Raw genomic sequence first — 21820 nt, 5'->3', positions numbered from 1 at the left:
TTTTCATCAGCCAAAAACATTGAAAATGATGTGTGGTGTTATGAAAAAATCAAATTTACTGATGTGAAAATACCTTGAATGCACCATTTTTGGAAACGAGAAGGTATTGTTCGGGATGTTTTTGTCGTTAAACAGATAGATAGATAGATCGATAGATAGATACTTTATTCATCCCCGTAAAAGGAATATAATACATAAATACCAAATGTAACGTGTTGATATAGAGTATTTAGATAGTGCTACATAAAATACACACTGTAATAAAAATACGGTAATATGCAATGTGGGGATGGGGTTTAATGTGGGCTTTTACTCCCCCGGGTGGAGTTAAAGAGCCTCATGGCATGAGGAAGAAAGTCTGTCCGTGGAACAAGACTGTGAAAGCAGTCTGTCGCTGAAGCTGCTCTTTCGTTCGGAGATGATGCTGTGTAGTGGATGTGATGAATTGTCCATGATTGACCGCAGCTTGTTCAGTGCCCGTCTCTCAGCCACAGTTGTCAGGCTGTCCAGCTCTGTGCCCGCCGTCCTCACCAGTTTATTAAGACGAAAGGCATCCTTCTTCTTAGCGCTGCCTCCCCAACAGGAAGTAAAGTCGGCTTTGACCTTTCCTGCATAGAGCTTCTGTATTGGCAGTCCAGTCCGGTTTATTGTCCAGCTGCACACCCAGGTATTTGTAGGTCTGGACAAATTCTACACATTCTCCTTTGATAGTTAACCGAGAACATTTAAAATGTATAAAATGGTTATAATAAATCAGTGCTAAAGTTCATATTTAACTTCACAATTTGAGGATTTTCTTTTTTTCAATTGGTGTTTATTGACATTGTATTATGAATATTATTAGTACTATTAGTATGTAACGTATTACCCTCCTGTAGCGTTTACAGGTGTAGAGTGAGGCATGCATTTCTCTTGCCTCATGGCAGAGGGCAATAGTGAGTCCAAGGATTCTGATTTGGCAAACAACTCAGCACCAAACAATAAAGTCAAGCCCAAAAACTTTCTTTGTGAGCTCACAGAATTTTCTTTTGCGTTTTTTTTTTTTCAACTTGTCCTCTATTTAACTAATACTCGGGCATCACATCTTAACCGGCGATTAAACGGCTAACTTGATGTTTTGCGGGAACCCCCGCCAGCACCGAGCCAACCAACCGGTCGAGCCAGATTGCTTGACGGTCGAATCCTGGAAGAGCAGACGTCTACCCGACTCACAACATTTGTTGTTTGTCCATGTCTGCCATCGCTTTGCTTGCTTCTCCCTTCATGTGTAAGTATGAGGACCACGCGTTTGGTGGTGGACTAAATGTACGACTTTCAGTCAGATTTGTGACCATTTTGCTGACATTTCTATCATTTCGGCTATTCAGGCCTGCCCGATCACAATGGAATTTGCTTGTGATTTTATTTACGTGCCTCCGCCACCAAAGGACAAACAGCAAGCCTTCAAGCGCTCAGGTGGGATTCTCATTTCGGGGTTGCTCAAGGATAATGCAAACTGGGGGGCCTGGAGGGGGGCCACCCCAATCTTAACTGAAACTGTGTTTTTTTTATTTACATTCAGAATGACCCAAAATGATTAGGAGCTGTAGGTATTTTGTGTACTATTTAGCGCCTCCTCGTGGTAAACAAGATCGTTATTCTGTTTTCATGAGTTCTTACTGGAGGGAGCTGACCTCTTACGCTTTTTAAGTACAGTACAGTATTAATTTGTGTACAACGCAAGGTTTCATAGTAGTGCATCCATCCATTATCTGCACCGCTTATGCTCAGTAGGGTTGCGGGGGTGCTGGAGTCCATCTCAGTTGTCTTCGGGCAGTGGGTAGAAGACACCCTGAACTGGTAGCCACCCAGTCGCAGGGCACACAGGGACAGACAATTCGCTCGCTCATTCACACCTAAGGACAATTTAGACAGGCCAATTAACCTGACATGCATGTTTTTGGAATGTGGGAGGAAACCAGAGTGCCCAGATGGAACCCACGCAAGCACGGGGAGAACATGCAAACTCCACACAGGATGTTTGAGCTCATGACCTCAGAACTGTGCAGCACACGCGCTAACCACTGCCACACCGTTCTGCCCGTTTCACAGTAGTATCTAATTATATTTGTACAATGATTGATCAGTTTAAAATATTGCTGATCACAATCACAAAATGTTTCATGCAACGGAAATCAATTTGTGAAAGGCTAGCCCAAAAAAGTGTAGGTTAGTCTTCTGAGTTTGTATTCTTACTTGTAATTTGTAGCACTGCTAAATATAGCGACATCTAGAGGTGTAATATTACACAGTGTTCCTTTAAGCGAGACATAAACATACTACAAAATCTAACTGCTTTTGCAAGATCCCTCTTGCACGATTCGACTTGACAACCTGAATCAAGTCATGTGACATAATGATATAATAGTCTATTGTATCAAATGGAAACATCTGAAACAAACATGATCAATTACATATTTTTTATGAAAGATTCCCATTGAACTCATTTAAAACCTACAAAAGTCCCCAAACTTTCGTTTGTTCATTTGTCTGCCGGGACACAAATAAACCGAATGAGTGAGTCATTTAGTTTCTATTGATTCCTTGCCAATTTTCTAATTGTCTTTTAATCGCTTTATAATGGAGTTTGCTTGAAGTCATCAACGACACCACCCTATTTGATGGTAATTCATTGAAATCATCAGGTTATAGGCGAATGAGCGAATGGAAACAGACGTCCTGCCTGCTTTTGAGGGCCAAGCTTCCCTTAAACCAGATACAAATAATAATTAAAATAGAAACAATTATAAACAAGCGATACAAATGAATATAAAGCATAAATTGATCTTCATTTAAATAAATAAATCCGTGGAAAAACCCGAATATATATTAAGATTAACTACATGCAAATTAGGTATGAAATATGAATGGAAATAGCATCCATATGTATAAATGGATACATAAATACGTGCTAACCCAAAATATTAATGACAACAAAATTAACATTAATACACGCAAAACCAGAGCGAGAGAAATAAATAAAATGTAAAAATTTAATGGAAACAACAAAATTAAATGAATATGAATAAATACAATATCTCTTTTTAACAGAAATATATAAAGGCTAATAAATAAAGGTCTAAAAATATCAATTTTAAAAAGTACTTCGAAAAAATAAAGGTCTAAAAATATCAATTTTTAAAAGTACCGGTACTTCACAAAAGTACTGCGTTCAAGGAATGTGGGAATTTAAGACTTTTCCGATTTTAGATCAGGTAGACTGAGGATTCGCCGGCGATCCGAATGTACAAACTGTCTTCAATCTTGACATCAGCCCATAAAAGCGCGCCACGCTGAGAGGTGGGACGTGGTACAACATAACTTAAGCGATTTTAAATCAATATTATCTTCAGGTTTTGTCACTTTAATTTAGTCAGCTTACTTAGTTAATTGCGATGTGTTCGAGCTACAACTATCAAACTTCCCACTTTTCACGAAAGCAGCATCAAATTAACAAGATGGACGTCGTGCTATTAAACTCCAGACCTAGGTTGTTGAGACTTTTTGTTTTTCCTCGGCTGACATGTTACAAATGTGTACTTTTTTCCTAAACTGACAGGCTATTATACTAACAAACTATCTGTGATTCACTCCCACCCCCGCTAAAAGCTTTATCACCTCTTAAGGCCGAGTTTGTTTGTTCACAAGGCATTATGCAACACTCGAGTGGAACAACCTTATCCGTCATCCTTTCATAACAAATGTTTTCTCCGCGATAAGCTCACTAAAAGCCTTCCAAATGACTCATGCGAGCTTGAAAGAAACACAAAGGGGCAATCACTGATATTTGCATTCCTCGCAGCGCTTCTACCTCCCGTCAATTGGGTACGTCCTCTCCGAGCGCCTCCTCCTCCGCCTGGCGAGGTCAAGGTCGGGGAGCCCCCCGCTTGGAGCGAGCGACGGGGATCGACGAGTTCCGATTCCGTCTTCTATGACAATATCGTCCTGGAGCAACAGTCCCCTCAGCAGTTAACGCCCAACCGCAAGACAGGTAACGAGAGGCGGTGTTGTGCCCCCCAAAACATGGCATGAAATGTCCCCACATAGAAAACGACCTTCCATCTAATTTTCGGGGAATGGAATAATAAAGCACTGCAGCTTGTATGGTGGGTGGGTCTTTTAACCTCTAGGGTCGTAGGGGTACCATTTCCTGTGATGTGTCTTGGGCAGGTACAGCCTGGTGGCACCCGTCCCTCTCCAGGCCAACAGATGTTTCCACCTTGTAGAAATCCCTTTTAATTAAGTAGAAAATATTGACTTTGGCGAAGTGACGCCTTAGCCAAGGGGTCGGGAACATATGGTCATTTTCATCCATCCATTATCTGCACCTCTTATCCTCCGTAGGGTCGCGGGCAGTGAGCAGGGGACACCCTGATCTGGTTGCCAGCCAGTCGCAGGGCGCACAGGGGCAGACAACTCACTCCCTCATTCACACCTAGTGACAATTTGGACCGGCCAATTAACCTGACATGCATGTTTTTGGAATGTGGGAGGAAACCCACGCAAACACGGGGAGAACATGCAAACTTAGTATATCATCTACCGTAATTTTAAAAGAAAAATGTGCAAACATGCACGAATAAAACAAACGGTTTCATTTTTGTGCATCTGTGAGGGTTTCTTGGTAAAATAGACTGCTACGTGTCATGATTAAAAATGGGATAGTTTACAGATTACACCTTGTGGAGTGGATGAACCAACGCGAGTATAATACTGTATTCCATACAAGGTCAAATAAAAAAAAACTCCAGTGACGTCCATAGTTTCATATTTTTAACCACCGGAGACCATGGTGCAAATACTGTAAAAAATAAATACATAAAACAGAGAATTCATGTCTACGTACATACACGGGTTGTAGTAAAATAAGAGAAATATTAGAGTTAGAAAACTCCTATGTACAAATGCATAGTCCAAACGCATCCACAATGAGGCCAGCTGTTTTTTTTTTCCTTTAACTTTATTGGGATGTAAATATGTACATAATGTGGAAATGACTTTGAGTGCATCTGGAAAGTGTCCAGAAGATGGCTTTTTATACATCTCACATGCAAACGTGTCTTTTTTTTTGACTGCCACCGCCGCCTGCACGCTACGGTTATTAAGTGCGGCCTCAAACTCCATCTCATGACCTCAGAACTGTGCCGCACACGCGCTAACCACTGCGTATGTCAAAATTATTTCCATGCCAAATTTTTCCATATTATTTCAAATTTTGATAGAGAGAAATCTACTGTAATGCACGTGACCAAAACAGAAGATCGGAGGGGTCCACTTAAAGCCATCAACTACACCACCCGTTAATGGCAGTTTTTGGCACAGGCGAGGCGGGCAGAATTTTTATCATGACACATGGGGGGCGGTGGCACGAGATCTTCCAAAAAAATTAAAAAACAATTACAATAAATTTGCACCAAAAAGCGGTTTTATATTATCTAACAACATTATGACTGCCGATTGTCAATGTTGCTTTGACGCCCCTGCTTCCTGTGATGGTGTGCGAAGAGACTGAGGCTGAGACAAGGAAAAGCGTAGGGGAGGGGCGGCTTCTTATTTTTTGTAAAAAATGTGTTTATACTTACAATAACATTGTGAAGTTCTGTATGAATATATTAAAATGAGAAATATAAGAAGCGAATATGGGTGGTAGATAAATTATTCCAGCAAACAATTTATTGACCAATTGAATAAAAGAGCCGAGTTTATTCTTTTCAAAACTCGTCTCGCCTTTTTCCAGCACCACATATGTATTTAGATCCTTATGTCAGGAAAACGGATGATAAACCTTGTTTAGTTATTCTGAAGGGTGGCTACTCACACTTTAGGTGAATTCTTTTTACCGTTTTTGATATGTTCTATATACTTTAATCAAGACACACACACTCCTTGATTTATGGACTTTTCTTTTACTAATCATCTACTAAAGAAGCTTGAATAAAACAAATTGATAATAAGGAAATAAAAGGGACAACTAGAAGTTGAAAACTTAAAAGGGCACCATTTGGATAGACGACAACGTTGAATGAATGTATGAAATGAATACAAACTTTATTTCGAACATTAAAATAAAAACAGAACAAAAACAATAACTCAACAACAAAATAATGTTACATAATATGTTCGAAAAGGGGTAGTAAGAAGCAGATGCTTAACGTTGGCTTGATTATTCAAAATTGTATTCTGATAGAATTCCCCCTTTATGTCATACCAATACCTAGCAACGACGAGATGTTCTGCTTCGTTGAAGATGATGGCCCAATCTTTAAATCCTCGGCTGTAGAGTGATGAGGAATCCTGGTAGGCTCGAGAGCCGGTTGGGCCCGAGGACCACAGGATGCAGGTTGCCGAGGCACAGGTTGATTGCCGGTGGCTTGAGGCTTCTCTGAGGTCACTGGCTTTGTCCCACCAGTTTGACCGCTAGCTTGATCAAGCTTGGCTGCTGACTTGGCAAGGTTATCTAGCTGCTTATTGAGCTGAGACTTGGTCAGGACCGGCCAGGGTTTTGGTCCATTTCTTCTTGTTAGGCTATGCCCTCTTGCCTTCTTGCTAGCCAAATTCAGACTTGCCTTGCGAGGTGAGAAGGGTACCAGCTCTCGGTTCTGGTCTCCTGGGAGGGGCGGACCCCCTGTTGTGGAGTTGTCACAGCAACCTTCGATGCACAAATGCATGCTAACTCCCCTCACTCCCCAACCTCACATTCCATCAGTATCAGTTAGATAACATATCAATTATTAACATATCAATGTGTATTCAATTCACATGTCTTGACATTGTTTGATCATTTTCTAAAGTAGCGAAACGGAAGTCTGACCAAACATTGATTACTATATACAAATATCAGTAAAAAGAAGAGCTATATGAAGAAATAATTCAGAACTTTAATCTTGTAAACTATTTTGTGTATAAAAGTATGTTACTAGATAGGTAACTCTAACGGCAATTTTTTTCACATTATCTGTCTGATAAATATCAGTCGTATGCTTATCGTGCATTAGTAGAAGTGAAATATCATTTTAAGTCAAGAATATTATATTAATATTTTATCCTTTTATGCTGTGTTCCCTCAGCTTTGCTTCCACCACACTTGAAACCTTCTTCTGGCCGACTGTCTCCAAACGACCACACAGATTCTCGATCGTCCTGGGACGCAGACAAATTCCAGAATTTACCGGAAAGGCGCAAGCTCAATGAATACGAGGCCTCCCCGGTGATACGTAAGCGAATTACATTTTAATGGTTGGGGTAAAGAAATCCTGGATCTGAAGGAAATCGCTTGCCTCCCACAGCCTCAGCTCCCTCTCTTCCCCCTCGTTCTTCTCTCATGAATAACATGCCAGAGTATTTGGTGATTCTGCCTGCATCTTCCACTCCTGGAAAAAGGATTCCGTCCCCACCCCCAGCCATGGTGTCCCCAGGTAAAAAATAGCCTTTTTATTACTCATTCATAGACTTCATATGTATAGAAATATAGTTTGCTGTAAGGCCTCTCCATGTTCCTTAGCCTCAACAGAAGATAACGACCCTCTGCCGGGAAACCCCAACGTGATCCTGGTCAGTTTGGGAAAGCTTCTCTCGGAGAAAGGTCAGTCAGCTTTCGAAATTCGTCACCGTAAGAGATCAAGACAAAAACGATGATGACGTTTGTGATATTTCCAGTGCAGCCCACACCAGGAAAACCAACGACCTGTGCCAATTGTGGCTCAGTGTTGGACTACACTTATGAAAACCTGGTAGGCAAAGCTTCAGTGATGTGGCCTTGATATTTTAAGCACGGCTACTTTGACAATAATACAGGAGCAATTGTCTTTATGGTCTTTGATAAAAATGTAAAAGACAGAATACACTCGTAATACAGACAAAAATAGATTTAAAAATGTCAGAATAAATAGGCAAATATCTATAAGGAAGTAGCATTATAACCAGGGTTGGGTACTTTAACTTGATTACTTTCAATTACTTTTGGATTACTCCAATTCCAAATATGCTAATAAAAGACAAAAGAAACTAAATATGAATAAAATGATGACTCACAACACGTGGTAAGCTTTCTCTTCTGGCTTTGATCTCCGGCAAAACGAACATAAAATGCGACAGAAACAAAATGAAAGTAAATCCAAACAGCTTGCCAACATCATTTTTGCCGTTCCATGTATTCCGTTACTCCCCAAGCCTGCACAAAATGTAGTCATTTTATTCATATTTAGTTTCTTTTGTCTTTTATTAGCATATTTGGTATTGGAGTAATCCAAAAGTAATTGAAAGTAATCAAGTTAAAGTAACCCTACCCAACCCTGATTATAACCTGCGTATTCCAACTTTTATTGACACATATTTAACTTAAGAAAGGTAGCTACTGGTAGTCTGTTGCTATCTATCTCAATCTAGCAAGTTTGATTTATATTTATTTTTCTATGGGCATACAACAAATGTGCCACAATTATCTCTTTTTAGCTATCTCAAACTTATTGCTCAATTTGATAAAATAAGAAACACTACTTCCAGATTATGAGCCAGCGAGCTTCTATCATTTAACTACCTTATTAATAACAATGTAGCTATCTCGCTTTCAATCTAGCTTTAAAGCTATCTCACTAGCTTTCTTGCTCTCTAACTATTTCGCTATTGTTCTTGTTTGCCTTTGCTGAATGTTAACAATGGAAAAAAATGAAAAAGCACAAACTGGAGATGTATCTATATATCTAAAGATAGATATATATCGAGCTATCTTGCCTGCTGCCTATATATCTGCCTAGTTATCTTGTTGGCAACACGTGTATCACGCTAGTTATCTGTTTAGCTATATTTAGCCATTTTTATCCTGCTAGCTGCGTTAATACATTTGCTAGCAAATGCATCTATATCATCTAACTTAGAATTAACCAAGCTAAAATTTGTTATCTCTTAATCTTTGCACAAGCTGCTGTACCAAAATTGTTTTTATACTGTGCAGCTCTAAAGTCTTTTACTCAAACGTTCTTCTCTTCAACTCTAGACAAGCGGATGCTACTTCTGCGAGCCATCCGAGCAGAAAAGCCCCCCAAATGCTGGTTTGCGCCATGGCCTTTTTGTGCTGAGCCCCCCAGAAAAATCACTGACCTTTTCCCAGCCTCTTCTCATCTTCTGTATCGACATCTCGGCCTCCATGAGCATCACCTCTCAGGTACGCAGACATTCCGTGGGTGATTGAATCTTACAGCACGGATTAGTAATAGCATTTTCTTGTTCAGGTGCTGATCGGGCAGGAGTTATTACACAGATCGCGGCTGGAGGTAAGAGGTGGACACTGGCGAGCATGACATACTCCACAAACACGTTTTCATTTACCCGATTATATGTTTGTGCCAGTTTGTCCAGGAAGCTGTTTTACTATGCGTTCAAAAATTGAGCAGACAACAACCCGACATACCAGTGGGGCTCATCACCTTCAACTATGCGGTACAATATAATCACGACCATTTGGCATTTCTCTTCAATGGAGCGAAAATCTAGAAACCCAAATTCAGGGGTGTCCAACTCACTTTAGCTCTGGAGGCCACATGGTAGAAACATCATTCTCAAAGGGGTCGGACTAGGAAAATAATGGCATAAATATTGTGCCTTAGCTGTAGGGATGGGTATCATTTGGAGGCTCACAATTAAATTATGATAGAGGGCTGTAAGATTTTATAACATTATGAATGAGTCTTTTTCTCCTCAGCATTTCTTTTTCTTCACACACAAAAAAAGTAAAATACTAATTAAATGAATTTCCACTACAGTTTATTTTACCTCAGGGAAACACATGCAAATTGGAACTTGAACAAAACACAAGTTTAAATACAAATACAAATTGTTTTATAACCTTATCTTCTCTGTTCCTTATCTTCTTGGTTTCCTTACCTCACTGTGAATGTGTGAAACTGGACTGTCATGCCCAATTTCGTTGTCACAATATGTTAACCCATTTTGTAACAATGACAATAAAGGTATATTCTATTCTAATCTAAATTATTTAAATGATTGATCTAATGATTATAATGTCTTTTAGTGCTTTTTTTTCTTAATGAAAATGTTTACCTGAATTCCTGAAGGCCGCTGTTGCATTTCATATATATTCTAGGAAAGAGCTAAAGCTTCTTTAAACTTCTCCAAAGTCACCCAAGTGCTATTTATTTATTTATTTATTTATTTATTTATTTATGTTAATCCAGGTACTAACTGTTAATATCCAATCACTTAGAATGAAAAGGATATTTCAGTAGTATATGCTGCGGTTAAGAGACACATTCACGCACTACTCGTGCAATCTAATTGCTTTAAACATTGTGACTTCTTTTATATATAACATTAGGATGGGTGGTGTCCTTGATTTTTCTCCGATTGATAAATGTAGTCAGTCACCAAATACAGTACATCTACAGTGAGTGTTTGGCTTTTCCAATGGCACTTGGCTTTGCAGACATACAGTGGACATATTTAAAACTGCGAGTCGTTGTTTGACTCGATATAGCTCTTTTTTTCTCATGCACTTCTATCAGCATTGTCTCGCCGGCTAGATTAAAACAGTTGGCCATATGTTTGACACCCCTGCCTTAATTCATAAGAGCTCTTACTAATTGCACACAATAGAATAACCGCCTATGTACTTTTAAGTTCACGCATTCTTTTTGAAAGACTTGTTTTCTGGCCTGATCCGTTACCAGGTTACGGTACACAGCTACGGAGATTTCCATTCCCGTGTCCTGAGCGGAGATGAACTGATGGACAGTGAGAATCTAAAAACGGTTGCATCTTTTTTCACCACGCCGCCTCCGCTGTCGTATACAAAGGCATTTCTGGAGAAAGAAGTCACAGGGTACTAGCACGGAGCATCATCAAATCATTACTGCATTTTCCGCTCTATATGGCGCACCACCCACCACTTCTGTTCAATATTTTTCATATACAGAATAAGGCACACTGGACTATGAAGTCCAATAACGGCTAGAAAATTCTTTTAAATTGAAATAAATTATTTCGTAGAACACAATTAATTTTAGAAAGTAAAAATTAACATGTTAACCACAAGAGGGAACTTGAAGATCACTCTTTATGTTCCTCAAAGGCAAAACAGTAACCGTATGCATTGGAATATAAAAAACATTGCTCGATTATTATAACTTAAGGCATAATCTAAGCACTGGTTGGTTGGTTGGATCCCATCACCATTAAGGTCATAGAGGCACCATTTCCTGTGGTGTGACTTGGGCAAGTACAGCCTTGTGATGCCCATCCCTCTCCAGGCCAACATATGTTTTCATCCGATCTTGACCCGGGACCTTTTGCGTGTCAGGGGAATGTGCTAACCACTGCACTATGGAAACACAGGCACTACTTTGTAAATATTTTTGCCTGTTTATCCTGATAGTTTTTTTATCCTGTTTTTCTCTTTTAAATCTTTATTACATGTTTACCCTGGAGTGCCATGTCTAATCTTGTTGCATACAATGTTTCACAGCATTGATATTAATGACAATACCGAAAATTCAATTCAACAATTCAAACAAGAGTATGTAATTTTGTACAAAACATTCCCATAAACAAAAATCTTCAAGTAGTCATAATACTTTCATACTTACAGACGATTATTTTCTAAAGTGACAAGAGTATTTCGAAAGTTGGCGTCTCTGCTGCTATCGAAGTTCTGCGCTTCTACTTTCTTTCCTTTTAGCAACAACAATTAATATGTTACCCTCAAGAGGCCACTCGAAGGCTACAGTCTGTTTCTCAAAGGTATAACAGTTACTGTATGCAGTATCAATTAATTGTTACTTTAATTACTAATTCTATCTATGGATGCTTACGTGCACTTTCAAATTTCTTTCCAATTTAGGGTTTTTAGTTGTGCCTTATACTATTGTTGGAAAAATGAAATTATAAGCTGCTAATAACGATGGCCAGTAGGGTAGATTCACGTAAAATTTCCACACAATGTACCTCCTGTTATTTGGCTATTTTGTGTTTCTCTCTGAAGATTGTCAGCAGTGGGAACAACAGCCCTAGGTCCTGCAGCTCTTGTTGCTGTCACCATGGCCTCTAGACACCCAGGCTCCAAGGTATGCCAATCACCCACACCCGATTCCTACATCTGACAGCGAGCGCTAAGCCACGGCCACCATAGTAACGGTATCCATGTATCACAAGCGGAGCAAATGTGGCGGCAGAAACGTCAACGAGCGACTCTTTAGTTGATACATCAAAGTTATCCATTAATTTAAAAAAAAAATAGAGTAGTAGTATTTACACACATTCAACATTAGATACTGGGATCAACTGCGTACGCCAATCTCAAACTATGAAGTGACCGACATCACATCAGACAAAGGTGATGGCCTGAAGCTCGCGGTGCTGTCCCAACAGCAGCATAAACTTCAATTTGATAAAAATAAAACACTTACTGTAGAACAAATAAACTTTTGTTCTGGTTCCCATCAATCTTCCGCACGTTGCGTTGATCTTGAGGGCGCCCGCATGCCTTTATCCATCTCAAACATCTCTCCAAATTAGTTTTGGCTGAGGAAAAGGGACGAACCTCACCCGTACCAATCGTTCTTGTTACCTTTGATCTACATTACAAATACATCGTCAAACCTTTTTGATACAAAACACTGTACAAGCGTGTGGATCACATGTGCATAGTTTGGGATACAAAGATGGCCGACCTAAATCAGCAGCTATGGGCTGTCGTTTGCCTGGCATTCTGATTGGCTGAAAACAAGTGGATCTATCAATTGGCATCTTACATGTGATCCACAAGTGACATGAATTTGTCTCGAAAAGGTCATAATCTGCACGGATGGAAAGGCCAACACCACATTGGGGAACCTGGAGGCGGAGGATAATGACGCTCGAACGCTCATGTCGTCCACCATCTTTTACCAAGAACTGGGGGAGAATGCTGCCAATCAAGGGTACTTATGATGGAGCTGTATATAATTTCTGAACTTTTTGACTTGTGGCTTGTGTCATCATTGAGGCCTTTGTCAAGCTCTTTATGTTGCACATGCAAGTATGTGCATTTCTCTGATGCGCTGATATTATCTTTTTTATTTTTATTTTATCAGGTTTGGATAAGAGTTTTAATTGTACTTGAAAAAGGCCTTACTCTCATAATTTTGATGCTACACTAACAAATAGGAACAAAATAAAAACAGTAGGGATGAGCATGAAGTTACTTTCCTCCAAAGCCCCATTTTTCCCATTTCTCCGATCTGATGTGTTCCACCCTGAACAGCTTTGCTAAACGTAAGATAAAAGAAGAGTGTAAAAGAATTTTAAGGGCTCTTTGAACTCAGTTTGGCATTGCTCAATGAAGAAAATAATTTACTTTAGACTTGTTAAGGACACCTCAAACGACACACCATACCTTTAATGTACTTGCAACTCTGCTAAAAAACTGTTAAAAGATTCCAGTTTGAATACAGTAATCCTTAGCTACTAACCAGCACAAAATGACTTGACATAATGTAAAAGTACTCCTAACTAGTGAGTGATTAGCTACTTGTGTTTGATAGGTGCATTTAATAGAGATAGGTATTCTAAAAAAACGCCAAAAAGTAATTATTATTGAGCCATCTAGGTGTGATTTTTCATCTCTCATGATTAAATAAAGGAACACTGTACATACTGATTTGTGTGTTTTGCTTTGTCTTTACTAGCGTAACCGTGTCAGTACTTTCCATAGAGGGAACTGACTGCAGGCTGGACGAGCTGGGACGACTCGCTGATCGCACAGGAGGAAAAGTGATAAATATTCCACCCAATAGTATTTTCTTCATATTTCTGTCTGTTCATTTTTTCTCGCTGTTCTTAATTAAGGTGGTGATCGCAAATCCAAAGATGCTCCAATCGGAGTTCGAGCAGATCATTGAGAACAAAACCATCGCCACCAAGTGTGTCGTCACCTTGCTTCTGCCCCGATCTATGTAAGACGCAGCATCTCACTCAGATTTTTTTTTTGTTTAGTAATATTCCGGTTTCAATAATCTGCAACAGGCGAATGAGAGGAGAGAAGGTGGCTGGGCACAAAGCGGTCCGAAAGGTGGGAAACGTCCACACTGAAAAAGAGATCACCTTCCAGTTCATGGCCAATGAAGCGGAAAGTAAGCAAAGCCGTTTGCGTGGTGCAAAGGAAAAGTGAGGGGGCTTTAGGAGATGTCTAAGGTTGGGGTTATTTAATCTCAAACCCACACATAGGATCATGCAAAGAATACATGAGCGGTGTGCTATATACTTGGAGCGGCAAAACTGGTTTTGTTGCCAAGAAAAATGATGATGACAGCTGTCAGTTGTTTAAAAGAACACAATATGAATAAAAAGACGAATATTGTAGGTTGATATTATATTGAGCTAATTAAGCCGTTGTGTAAATGTCCTTTTTCAATTGAAATAACAAATGAGCAATTGAAATGTGAAAAATGTCTGAGTTTGGGTTGTCTTTTTTACATCTGCCTTTTTAGACTGTTGGTATTTACAAGTGAGGTGTAAATAAGTCAATTATGATTATAGTTTTACTTTCACTCAAAATAGTCACTTGGATCAGACCTATTCCATACGCGCCACTTTTGTCAATAACAAGTGGTAGATTTTATTGCACACACATGAAATACAATCCATCTGCAGAATATTAAAAACAAACATGTGCTTGTTTAAAACCATAAGTGATAAACCTTTATCAAAACAGAATCCAAGGCTATCATTGGAGTGTTTTATTTCATGCAAAAAGTCTCAGTATCACTAAAAAAAGCAGCAGTAGACTAAAATATTAATTTAAAGTAAAAATAGTTTTTTGTTGTTGTTTACATTTGAAAAAGCGGTGGCGGTTTTTTTATTGGTAGGCGTTTTTAAAAGGAGAGAAGTCGTAGTCGAACGTAAAGTGGTGGTGTTGGTAAGTATTATTATTTGTTGTTGTTTTTCTTTTGGGAAAATATAAGCGACATTGTGTGTCTAGCGCCGTTGGTCAATATGATTTATAATGTGACTATTTAGCGTTTTTACACCTACAGTACATTGAGTAAACATCACCCTCAGGTTTGCAATAGCTTAGAAATTACTTCTTGGCATAATTTTGAACCCTCACCTGTTACAACAACCTGTTTTTTTGTTTTGTTCTTAGTGCTTTCTCTTTAATTAAACTGTTTAAAAACATCTGAAATCTTAAAATAGGACATAACACACCTTAGAGATTTGTTATTATGAACCACCAATACTTAGCTATGCAGTAACATGGCACCTGTGTAAACCTTTTAATTTGTCGATTGATTGTTGTTATTGTTAAATACACTTTCATTTTGCTTAATGTTCACTTCCAGTGTCTTCGCCCCAGTTGGGCAGCGCCGTGTCCGTCCAACTGCAGCTCCGATACATGCAGAAGAACGGGCAAATGATGTTGCGAGTGTTCAGCATGACCCGAAATATCACTCGTGAAAGGTGATGTCATGTATGTAGTATGTCAAGTATGCGGCAAGTCAGGTTTTCAGCAAGTTCCGATGTGGATTTCAAAAGGTTGATTGCACACTCTGTATTGCCAACAAAGTATTCTTTTGCTTTAAACAGGAAAGTAAATCCAGCACAAAAGTTTTAATATTTTTTTTCTTTTGTGTGCATTCGACATCTATAATCTCCTTTTTTTAAATTTTATTTTTTATGTTTTTTTTTTGTGAATGAGTTAACAGGGGGTTAGCACGGCAGCGTAGTGGTTAGCGCATGTGCAGCACAGTTCTGAGGTCATGAGATTGAACTTCCTGTGTGGAGTTTGCATGTTCTCCCCATGCTTGCGTGGATTTCCTTCGGGCACTCCGGTTTCCTCCCACATTCCAAACACATGCGTATCAGGTGAATTGGCCGGTCCAAATTGTCCCTAGGTGTGAATGAGCGAGTGAGTTGTCCGTCTCTGTGTGCCCCGCGACTGTCCGGCAACCAGTTCAGGGTGTCCCCTGCCTACTGCCCGGAGATGGCTGGGATGGGCTCCAGCACCCCTGCGACCCTACTGAGGATAGGCGGTGCAGAAAATGGATGGATGGATGGAGTTCAGAGTTCTCAGCATTTGTTGAAAGTAGCTATTACATTAATTTTGGATATCCTGTAGGGCAGTGACGTGATAGGTTCATGTCTGGTACATGTCTGATTTACAAAAAAATGAACATACATCTTATTTATCATTTGATTGGTAGAACAAGAAAGCAGGATATAAACTGTAATATAGAAAATTATAGAAAATAATTTATTGTCTTACATTAAAGGTGCAGTCTGAAACTGTGACTCCCTGTGGCCATCTACTGGCATAAAGTCATGATCGCAGCCTCGGGCAGTTCATTCATCAAGTACGTGCATTTATTAGATACGCTCGAATAAACTCTTCTTTTTGGGGTTTTGGGTTGGTATTTGGACTGAATCTGAAAAATACTTTTTCTCATTTTTACCATTTTAATGCTACATTAAAAAAAAAACATGAATATTACCATGAATTTAGTCTCAAAAATACTTCGGGCCCCCTGTCCTGCTTCCGAATGTATTGATGCCCTTGAACAGCTTTGATAAAAGTAGGATAAAGGCAGATAGGCACGGTTTTGAATTATAAAGGCTTATTGCTTAGGTTCCACTGCACTTATCTGCTTTTATCTTACTTTTAGCATAGCTGTTTGGGACGGAACACATTTGGTAGGAAGAATCAGGTGGAGAACACATTGGGTTGGAAGAAAAAGGCGCAGGGAAGTGCTGGAGAGTGATGCCATGCTCATCCTTTTTATTTGTTACTATTTGTTAGTGTAGCATGAAGATGGCAAGAAGAGGGATTCTTTAAGTAAAATTCAAACACCCAAAAAGATGAAAAAAGAAGAGTTTAATCGAGCATGTCTATAAAAAAATATATGTACTTGCACGCTCATCATAAACGATAGATGCTGCAATTTTGACACAAGCCGGGAGATAACAGCCGCGATTAAATCCTTTCCAAATTCCGTGTTGCTCCTTTAACCTTTTAAGAAGTCTATGCGCTGCTCATTTTGAATAATAGCATCAACGGATGTGTAATTGTCAATTTTCAGAAAAAAATCCATGCAAGGAGAAAAATATATTACTGGATGGCTTGACTTGCTGTTGGCTTGCTAATACCGTCGCTAATTCTATTGTTTAGGGAAGAAGTGTGTGACAATGCAGAATCCTTGCCATGAGAAAAAAGAATTGCATGCCTCACTCTGCATCTGTAGATGTGAGGCACAGTAATACATTACATTCTTTTTGTATTTATAATATAATGTGAAAAGGTATTCATTTTGAAAAAGAGAATCCAAAAATCATGAAATTAAATGAAAAAGAACACTAACACTGAATGAATATAACCATTTCATATATATTTCCATGATGACAGGTGAGGCACTGCACTTACTGTTCAAATGCGGTTCCCTTCTCCTCAGCTTGGTGGCGCTGTCCTCTTTGTCTCTGCCCATCATCCAACTTAACTCATCACAGGCCAGCGCTGCCCTGGCGGTCCGGGGACGTTTCCTGGATGCCCGGCGGGAAAGTGAGCAGCAGATGAAGCTTATCGAGAGAGTTATGTGAGCAGGAGTGGACCAAAGTGCTCTCGGTTTTTCCAAATTGACACTGATTGTCTCTTTTATTGTTCAGTGAATACAAAAGCAGCGCCGAAGACAGAGAGACGTACAAGGAATGGGTCATCACCATGGAGCCCATATACAACAATAACGCTCACTTCACCAGGGTTTGTTTTGTTGTTTTGTTTTCATGTTTGGGAGATGTTTTTTTTCTGCTGCCTTCACCTAATCGTATAAAATGTCTTTCATTTTCTAGGCTAAATCTGTCGTCTCTGACTCGCAGGTAAAAAACTACAAAACAATATATAACAATTATAGTGTGGGTTTCCCTATTTATGACAAATTACATGTTTTTTTTTAAATTGGCAAAGTATGAATGAATGAATGAAAACAGGACAAAAACAATGAGTCAACAACAAAATAATATCACATAACATGTTCGAAAAGGGGTAGTCAGAAGCAGATGCTTATTTTCCCTACCCCTTTATCTTCCATTTTACAAATCCTCATTTCCTCTTATGTCTAATATAACAAAATCTCATGGATATACTTATTACATAGGTCAGATATCAATAATTATTATAATTACAGTATTCACATATTTTATACACTAATCTTCGTAATACCCATCCCTCAACATCATAATGCGCCTAGTTACCAAATGTCACTGCGGCACCAATGATAATAACAACAATAAAAATAAACATAATATTTATAATAACAGTTCTGATATAATGATAGCAACAATAACAACAAGTTAACCATAGTTTTAAACGCAGTATTTCCAATCTACCTCTTATCCCATTTTCTTCATCCCTGTATTTCGCCAGTAATGCTTTTTTGTATTTAAATTCGAACACATGGATAGTTGGACATTGTTTGATCTCATCTTGTAAATCTTTTCAAAGTTTGACTCCACACAGACACGCACATACTTTTCCTGGTTGTTCTCACCTTTGTAGTAAATTACATTAAACACATCATTTTTTTCGGGCCCCAAAAATGGAATGATTTTAACTTCCTGTTTGTTCAACATTACTTCCTATTGACTTACATACTCCTCGAGCACTTCCTGTTTGCAAACGTCCTGCAAGGAACTTATGCTGCATTCAAGGACATTGGGATGTCGGTTCTTTCCAACCATATACCATAAGAGAGCATGGGAATGACCCTTTGAACTTGAAGGCCGAGCTTGGCTAATATTTGTCCACTAGATGTCGCTGAATTTTGTCGTGCAACCGAAAACGAGTGCTACAAAGCACAAGGAAGAATGCAAACTACGTAGATTCAAAGTGACCTAACCACACCATTTTTATTCTATTATTTTTGTTTTGGGGGGGTACCCGTAGCAGCAAGTTGGCTCCCACCAGTTGAGCCTCATGTTATGTAAAATAAATACAAATGTCTTGACCTACAAGGATTTTAATTGTATGATAGTTTGTGTATTTTTGCTTATTGTTCAAATCAATTTTGACTTCTTTTTTTCTTTTTAATAGATTTTTTTTTTGTACTTTAGAAGGCGCTAAAAATACACAATGTCCCTTTAAACCTGACTCCACGCGACAATGGCAAAAAATAAAAGGCATCCATCTAAACTGATTATTTTATAGAATTTATATACATGACAAATGTTCATCATAATGCAAAGTTATTTGGCGAAATCACCGGAACAACAATTTATCGGACTCCGCTACATTTGTTAGTTATTTCTGCCTTAAACGATTTCAGGTCACCTTAGGTAACAACCGGAAGATTTCATTTGGAGTAATTATGAATTCCCACTTTCCTCAAAAGCAGCATTACAGTTTCAAAGCTCAAATGTACTGGGATACTCCATAATGTAAATGTATAATTTCTTCAACAATTCCTCCAAATACTTAAACGTCAATGCTTCCTGCTAGCCTAATTTCTTGTGGAATTCTTTTAAACCTTAAGCAATTTTTCCTGTTGAAACTAGAGTACTTCCAGCTATTGTTACTCGGTGCCGGAATACTTCCTGCGGGAATACTCCCTAACTCCCTCGTGTCCTCCCACCAGTCTCTGACAGACGCTGGCGCAGCGTTGCTGTACACTATGAAGCAGAGCAACAGGAAGACCATCATGATCAAGAACCACCAGAACCTTCACTTTTCACCCCATTGGAAGCAGTCCAAATACTGAAAGGCACACACACACACTAACTGCTGATAAGCCACAATTTGGCAAGTTCACTGATTTTGATGTGTTTGCCAACAAGGGAGGCTGTAGCCGTTGCTATTTAGAGGAGGGACGAACGTAATGAGGTGACCGTTAGCTCATCTTGGTCAGCGGGACAAAGATTTGTGCGAAGAAAGTCACTGTGAGGTGAGAGGAGCTTCAAAATTGTGCGCCTGGTCGTTTGCTGCATAAAGTCTAGGTATACATTTGAGAGAGAAAAAATGTTTCCTGGTAAAACATTGCTCTGTTGGCATCTGCTTTCAACTTTAATATACATTGTATTTAAAAAATGGATCTCCTTTGAATAGCAATAATTATTAAAACAGATATATGTATTTCCCTCCACTACATTAACTCACAAGCAGGTAATTTGTATATAAAAAGAGGAAAAAAATAGTTATCTGTTTGGCAGGAGCTGGATTACTGACTTAACGTATGCCGTGAAATCTGGTTCACATAATCCACATGCTTTTAAATTTCTCATTTAGATTTCCAAGAATGAATCTGTATTTGCTTAATTTGAATAAATCTTCTAAAATCTACATCCATCCATTATCTGCACCGCTTATCCTCAGTGGGGTCGTGGGGGTGCAGGAGCCCATCCCAGCTATCTTCGGGCAGTGGGCAGGGGACACCCTGAACTGGTTGCCAGCCAATCGCAGGGCACACAGAGACAGACAATTCCCTCGCTCATTCAACCTAGTGACAATTAACCTAACTTGCATGTTTTGAGAAAGTGGGAGGAAAACCAAGTGCCCAGATGAAACCCACGCAAGCACGGAGAGAACATGCAAACTCCACACAGGAGGTTCGATCTCATGACTTAGAACTGTGCCGCACATGTGCTAACCACTGTGCCGCCATGCTGCCCTTTCTAAAATGTAATTTTCCTTACCATGTACTTTTTGTAATTTTTACATCTCAAAAGATTTCAATTTTTAAAGGGACAGTGTGTATTGTATAGCAGCACCTAGTGTTAAAAAAAGATACATTATATATATATATATATATATATATACTGAAGTAATGAACAAAAATAAGTACAGTTTTTAAAATAATTGTAGGTTGACAAATACGCATTTATTTTACATAACATGAGCCACATCTAAGAGAGAAGAAATTCCTATTGTCAGTACCCACAAACCTCAAAAGGCTTGGGGGGGAAAACGAGAAGTAAAATGGTGCATTCTGGTCACTTTGAGCCTTTGTAGTTTGTATTCTTCATCGTGCTTTTTAGCACTCCTTTTTTAGTAGCATTACACTCCCACATTTTTATTCACACAGTAAAATAAGAATGTAAATCAAGCCAAAACGATTAGAAACTTCATTTATATAATATTTAAATATTGGTAGTTTTTACAATTGTACTTTTGCATGTTCTCTCGCAAGTCCGCACTGAAAATAAAATACAGTAAAATTCTAACGAATGTTGCCAACAGAGCAATAAAACTGTTTTAAAATATGAGTATTTTTCCTCATAGTTTGAACTAGGCTATTTGAACATGTATGATAGAAACAAAAAATCACATAATTTGCTTTCCTGAAATCTGGTGCGTGGACATAAATGCACATCAAACAAGAATCCTGGGCCTTAGGTTACCTACACCTAATTTATTCTGTTTATGCCGTAGTTTTATTGCAAATCAATTTTTAATATGTAAAAATTATGTTTATATATTTCTAGTGTACTCTACATACACAGCAGAGAAAATTAAATGTGGCTAGTTTATACATTGCTGATTGTGTCATTAATACAAACGGTGTGTAAAATGTCATCTTTATTTTCAGGTTTTGCTTTTTTTGAAGTCATTCCTATACACAGTGAAAAGGCTTAGGACAAAGCTTTACAAAAATTGTGGCTCATTCAACCTTTGAAAAGGAATTTCACAGTGACTGACACGCGGTATGTCTGCAACCTTGAAACACTGGAAAGGAAATGTTTCCACACTCATTCATACAAAGAGAACCTTAAGCACCGGGCAGCTTTTACAAATGAAAGCACGACAACTTTACAG

General features: G+C 38.8%; 1 protein-coding gene across 1 annotated transcript; it reads left to right on the top strand.

Moving 5' to 3' along the window:
* Positions 1–1188: 1188 nt before the first annotated feature.
* On the top strand, positions 1189–17970 carry LOC148347715 (circularly permutated Ras protein 1). The gene is made up of 20 exons (XM_088324278.1): positions 1189–1267; positions 1368–1455; positions 3842–4030; positions 7107–7253; positions 7326–7454; positions 7541–7621; positions 7696–7769; positions 9032–9199; positions 9267–9308; positions 9385–9474; positions 10722–10873; positions 12032–12113; positions 12838–12968; positions 13716–13800; positions 13876–13982; positions 14053–14159; positions 15369–15486; positions 17472–17612; positions 17683–17776; positions 17866–17970. The coding sequence occupies exons 2-20, from the start codon at positions 1383–1385 to the stop codon at positions 17968–17970; spliced, it is 2115 nt and encodes a 704-aa protein (XP_088180404.1). The 5' UTR covers positions 1189–1267; positions 1368–1382.
* The last annotated feature ends 3850 nt before the right edge of the window (positions 17971–21820 follow it).

Source organism: Urocampus carinirostris, chromosome 19, assembly GCF_059441175.1.
Source record: "Urocampus carinirostris isolate Australia breed hairy pipefish chromosome 19, RoL_Ucar_1.0, whole genome shotgun sequence".
NCBI classification, from domain to species: domain Eukaryota; kingdom Metazoa; phylum Chordata; class Actinopteri; order Syngnathiformes; family Syngnathidae; genus Urocampus; species Urocampus carinirostris.
The sequence above is the reverse complement of the archived record's forward strand: the minus strand, read 5'-3'. Positions and strand labels throughout refer to the sequence as shown.

What these genes read in the sequence shown, in the direction of transcription:
- LOC148347715 (XM_088324278.1), top strand. Translation starts at nt 1,383, where the DNA reads ATGGAATTTGCTTGTGATTTTATTTACGTGCCTCCGCCACCAAAGGAC. An exon ending in GCAAGCCTTCAAGCGCTCAG is followed by an intron (nt 1,456 to 3,841) that starts GTGGGATTCTCA and finishes CATTCCTCGCAG; the next exon opens with CGCTTCTACCTCCCGTCAAT. An exon ending in CTGGAGAAAGAAGTCACAGG is followed by an intron (nt 10,874 to 12,031) that starts GTACTAGCACGG and finishes TTCTCTCTGAAG; the next exon opens with ATTGTCAGCAGTGGGAACAA.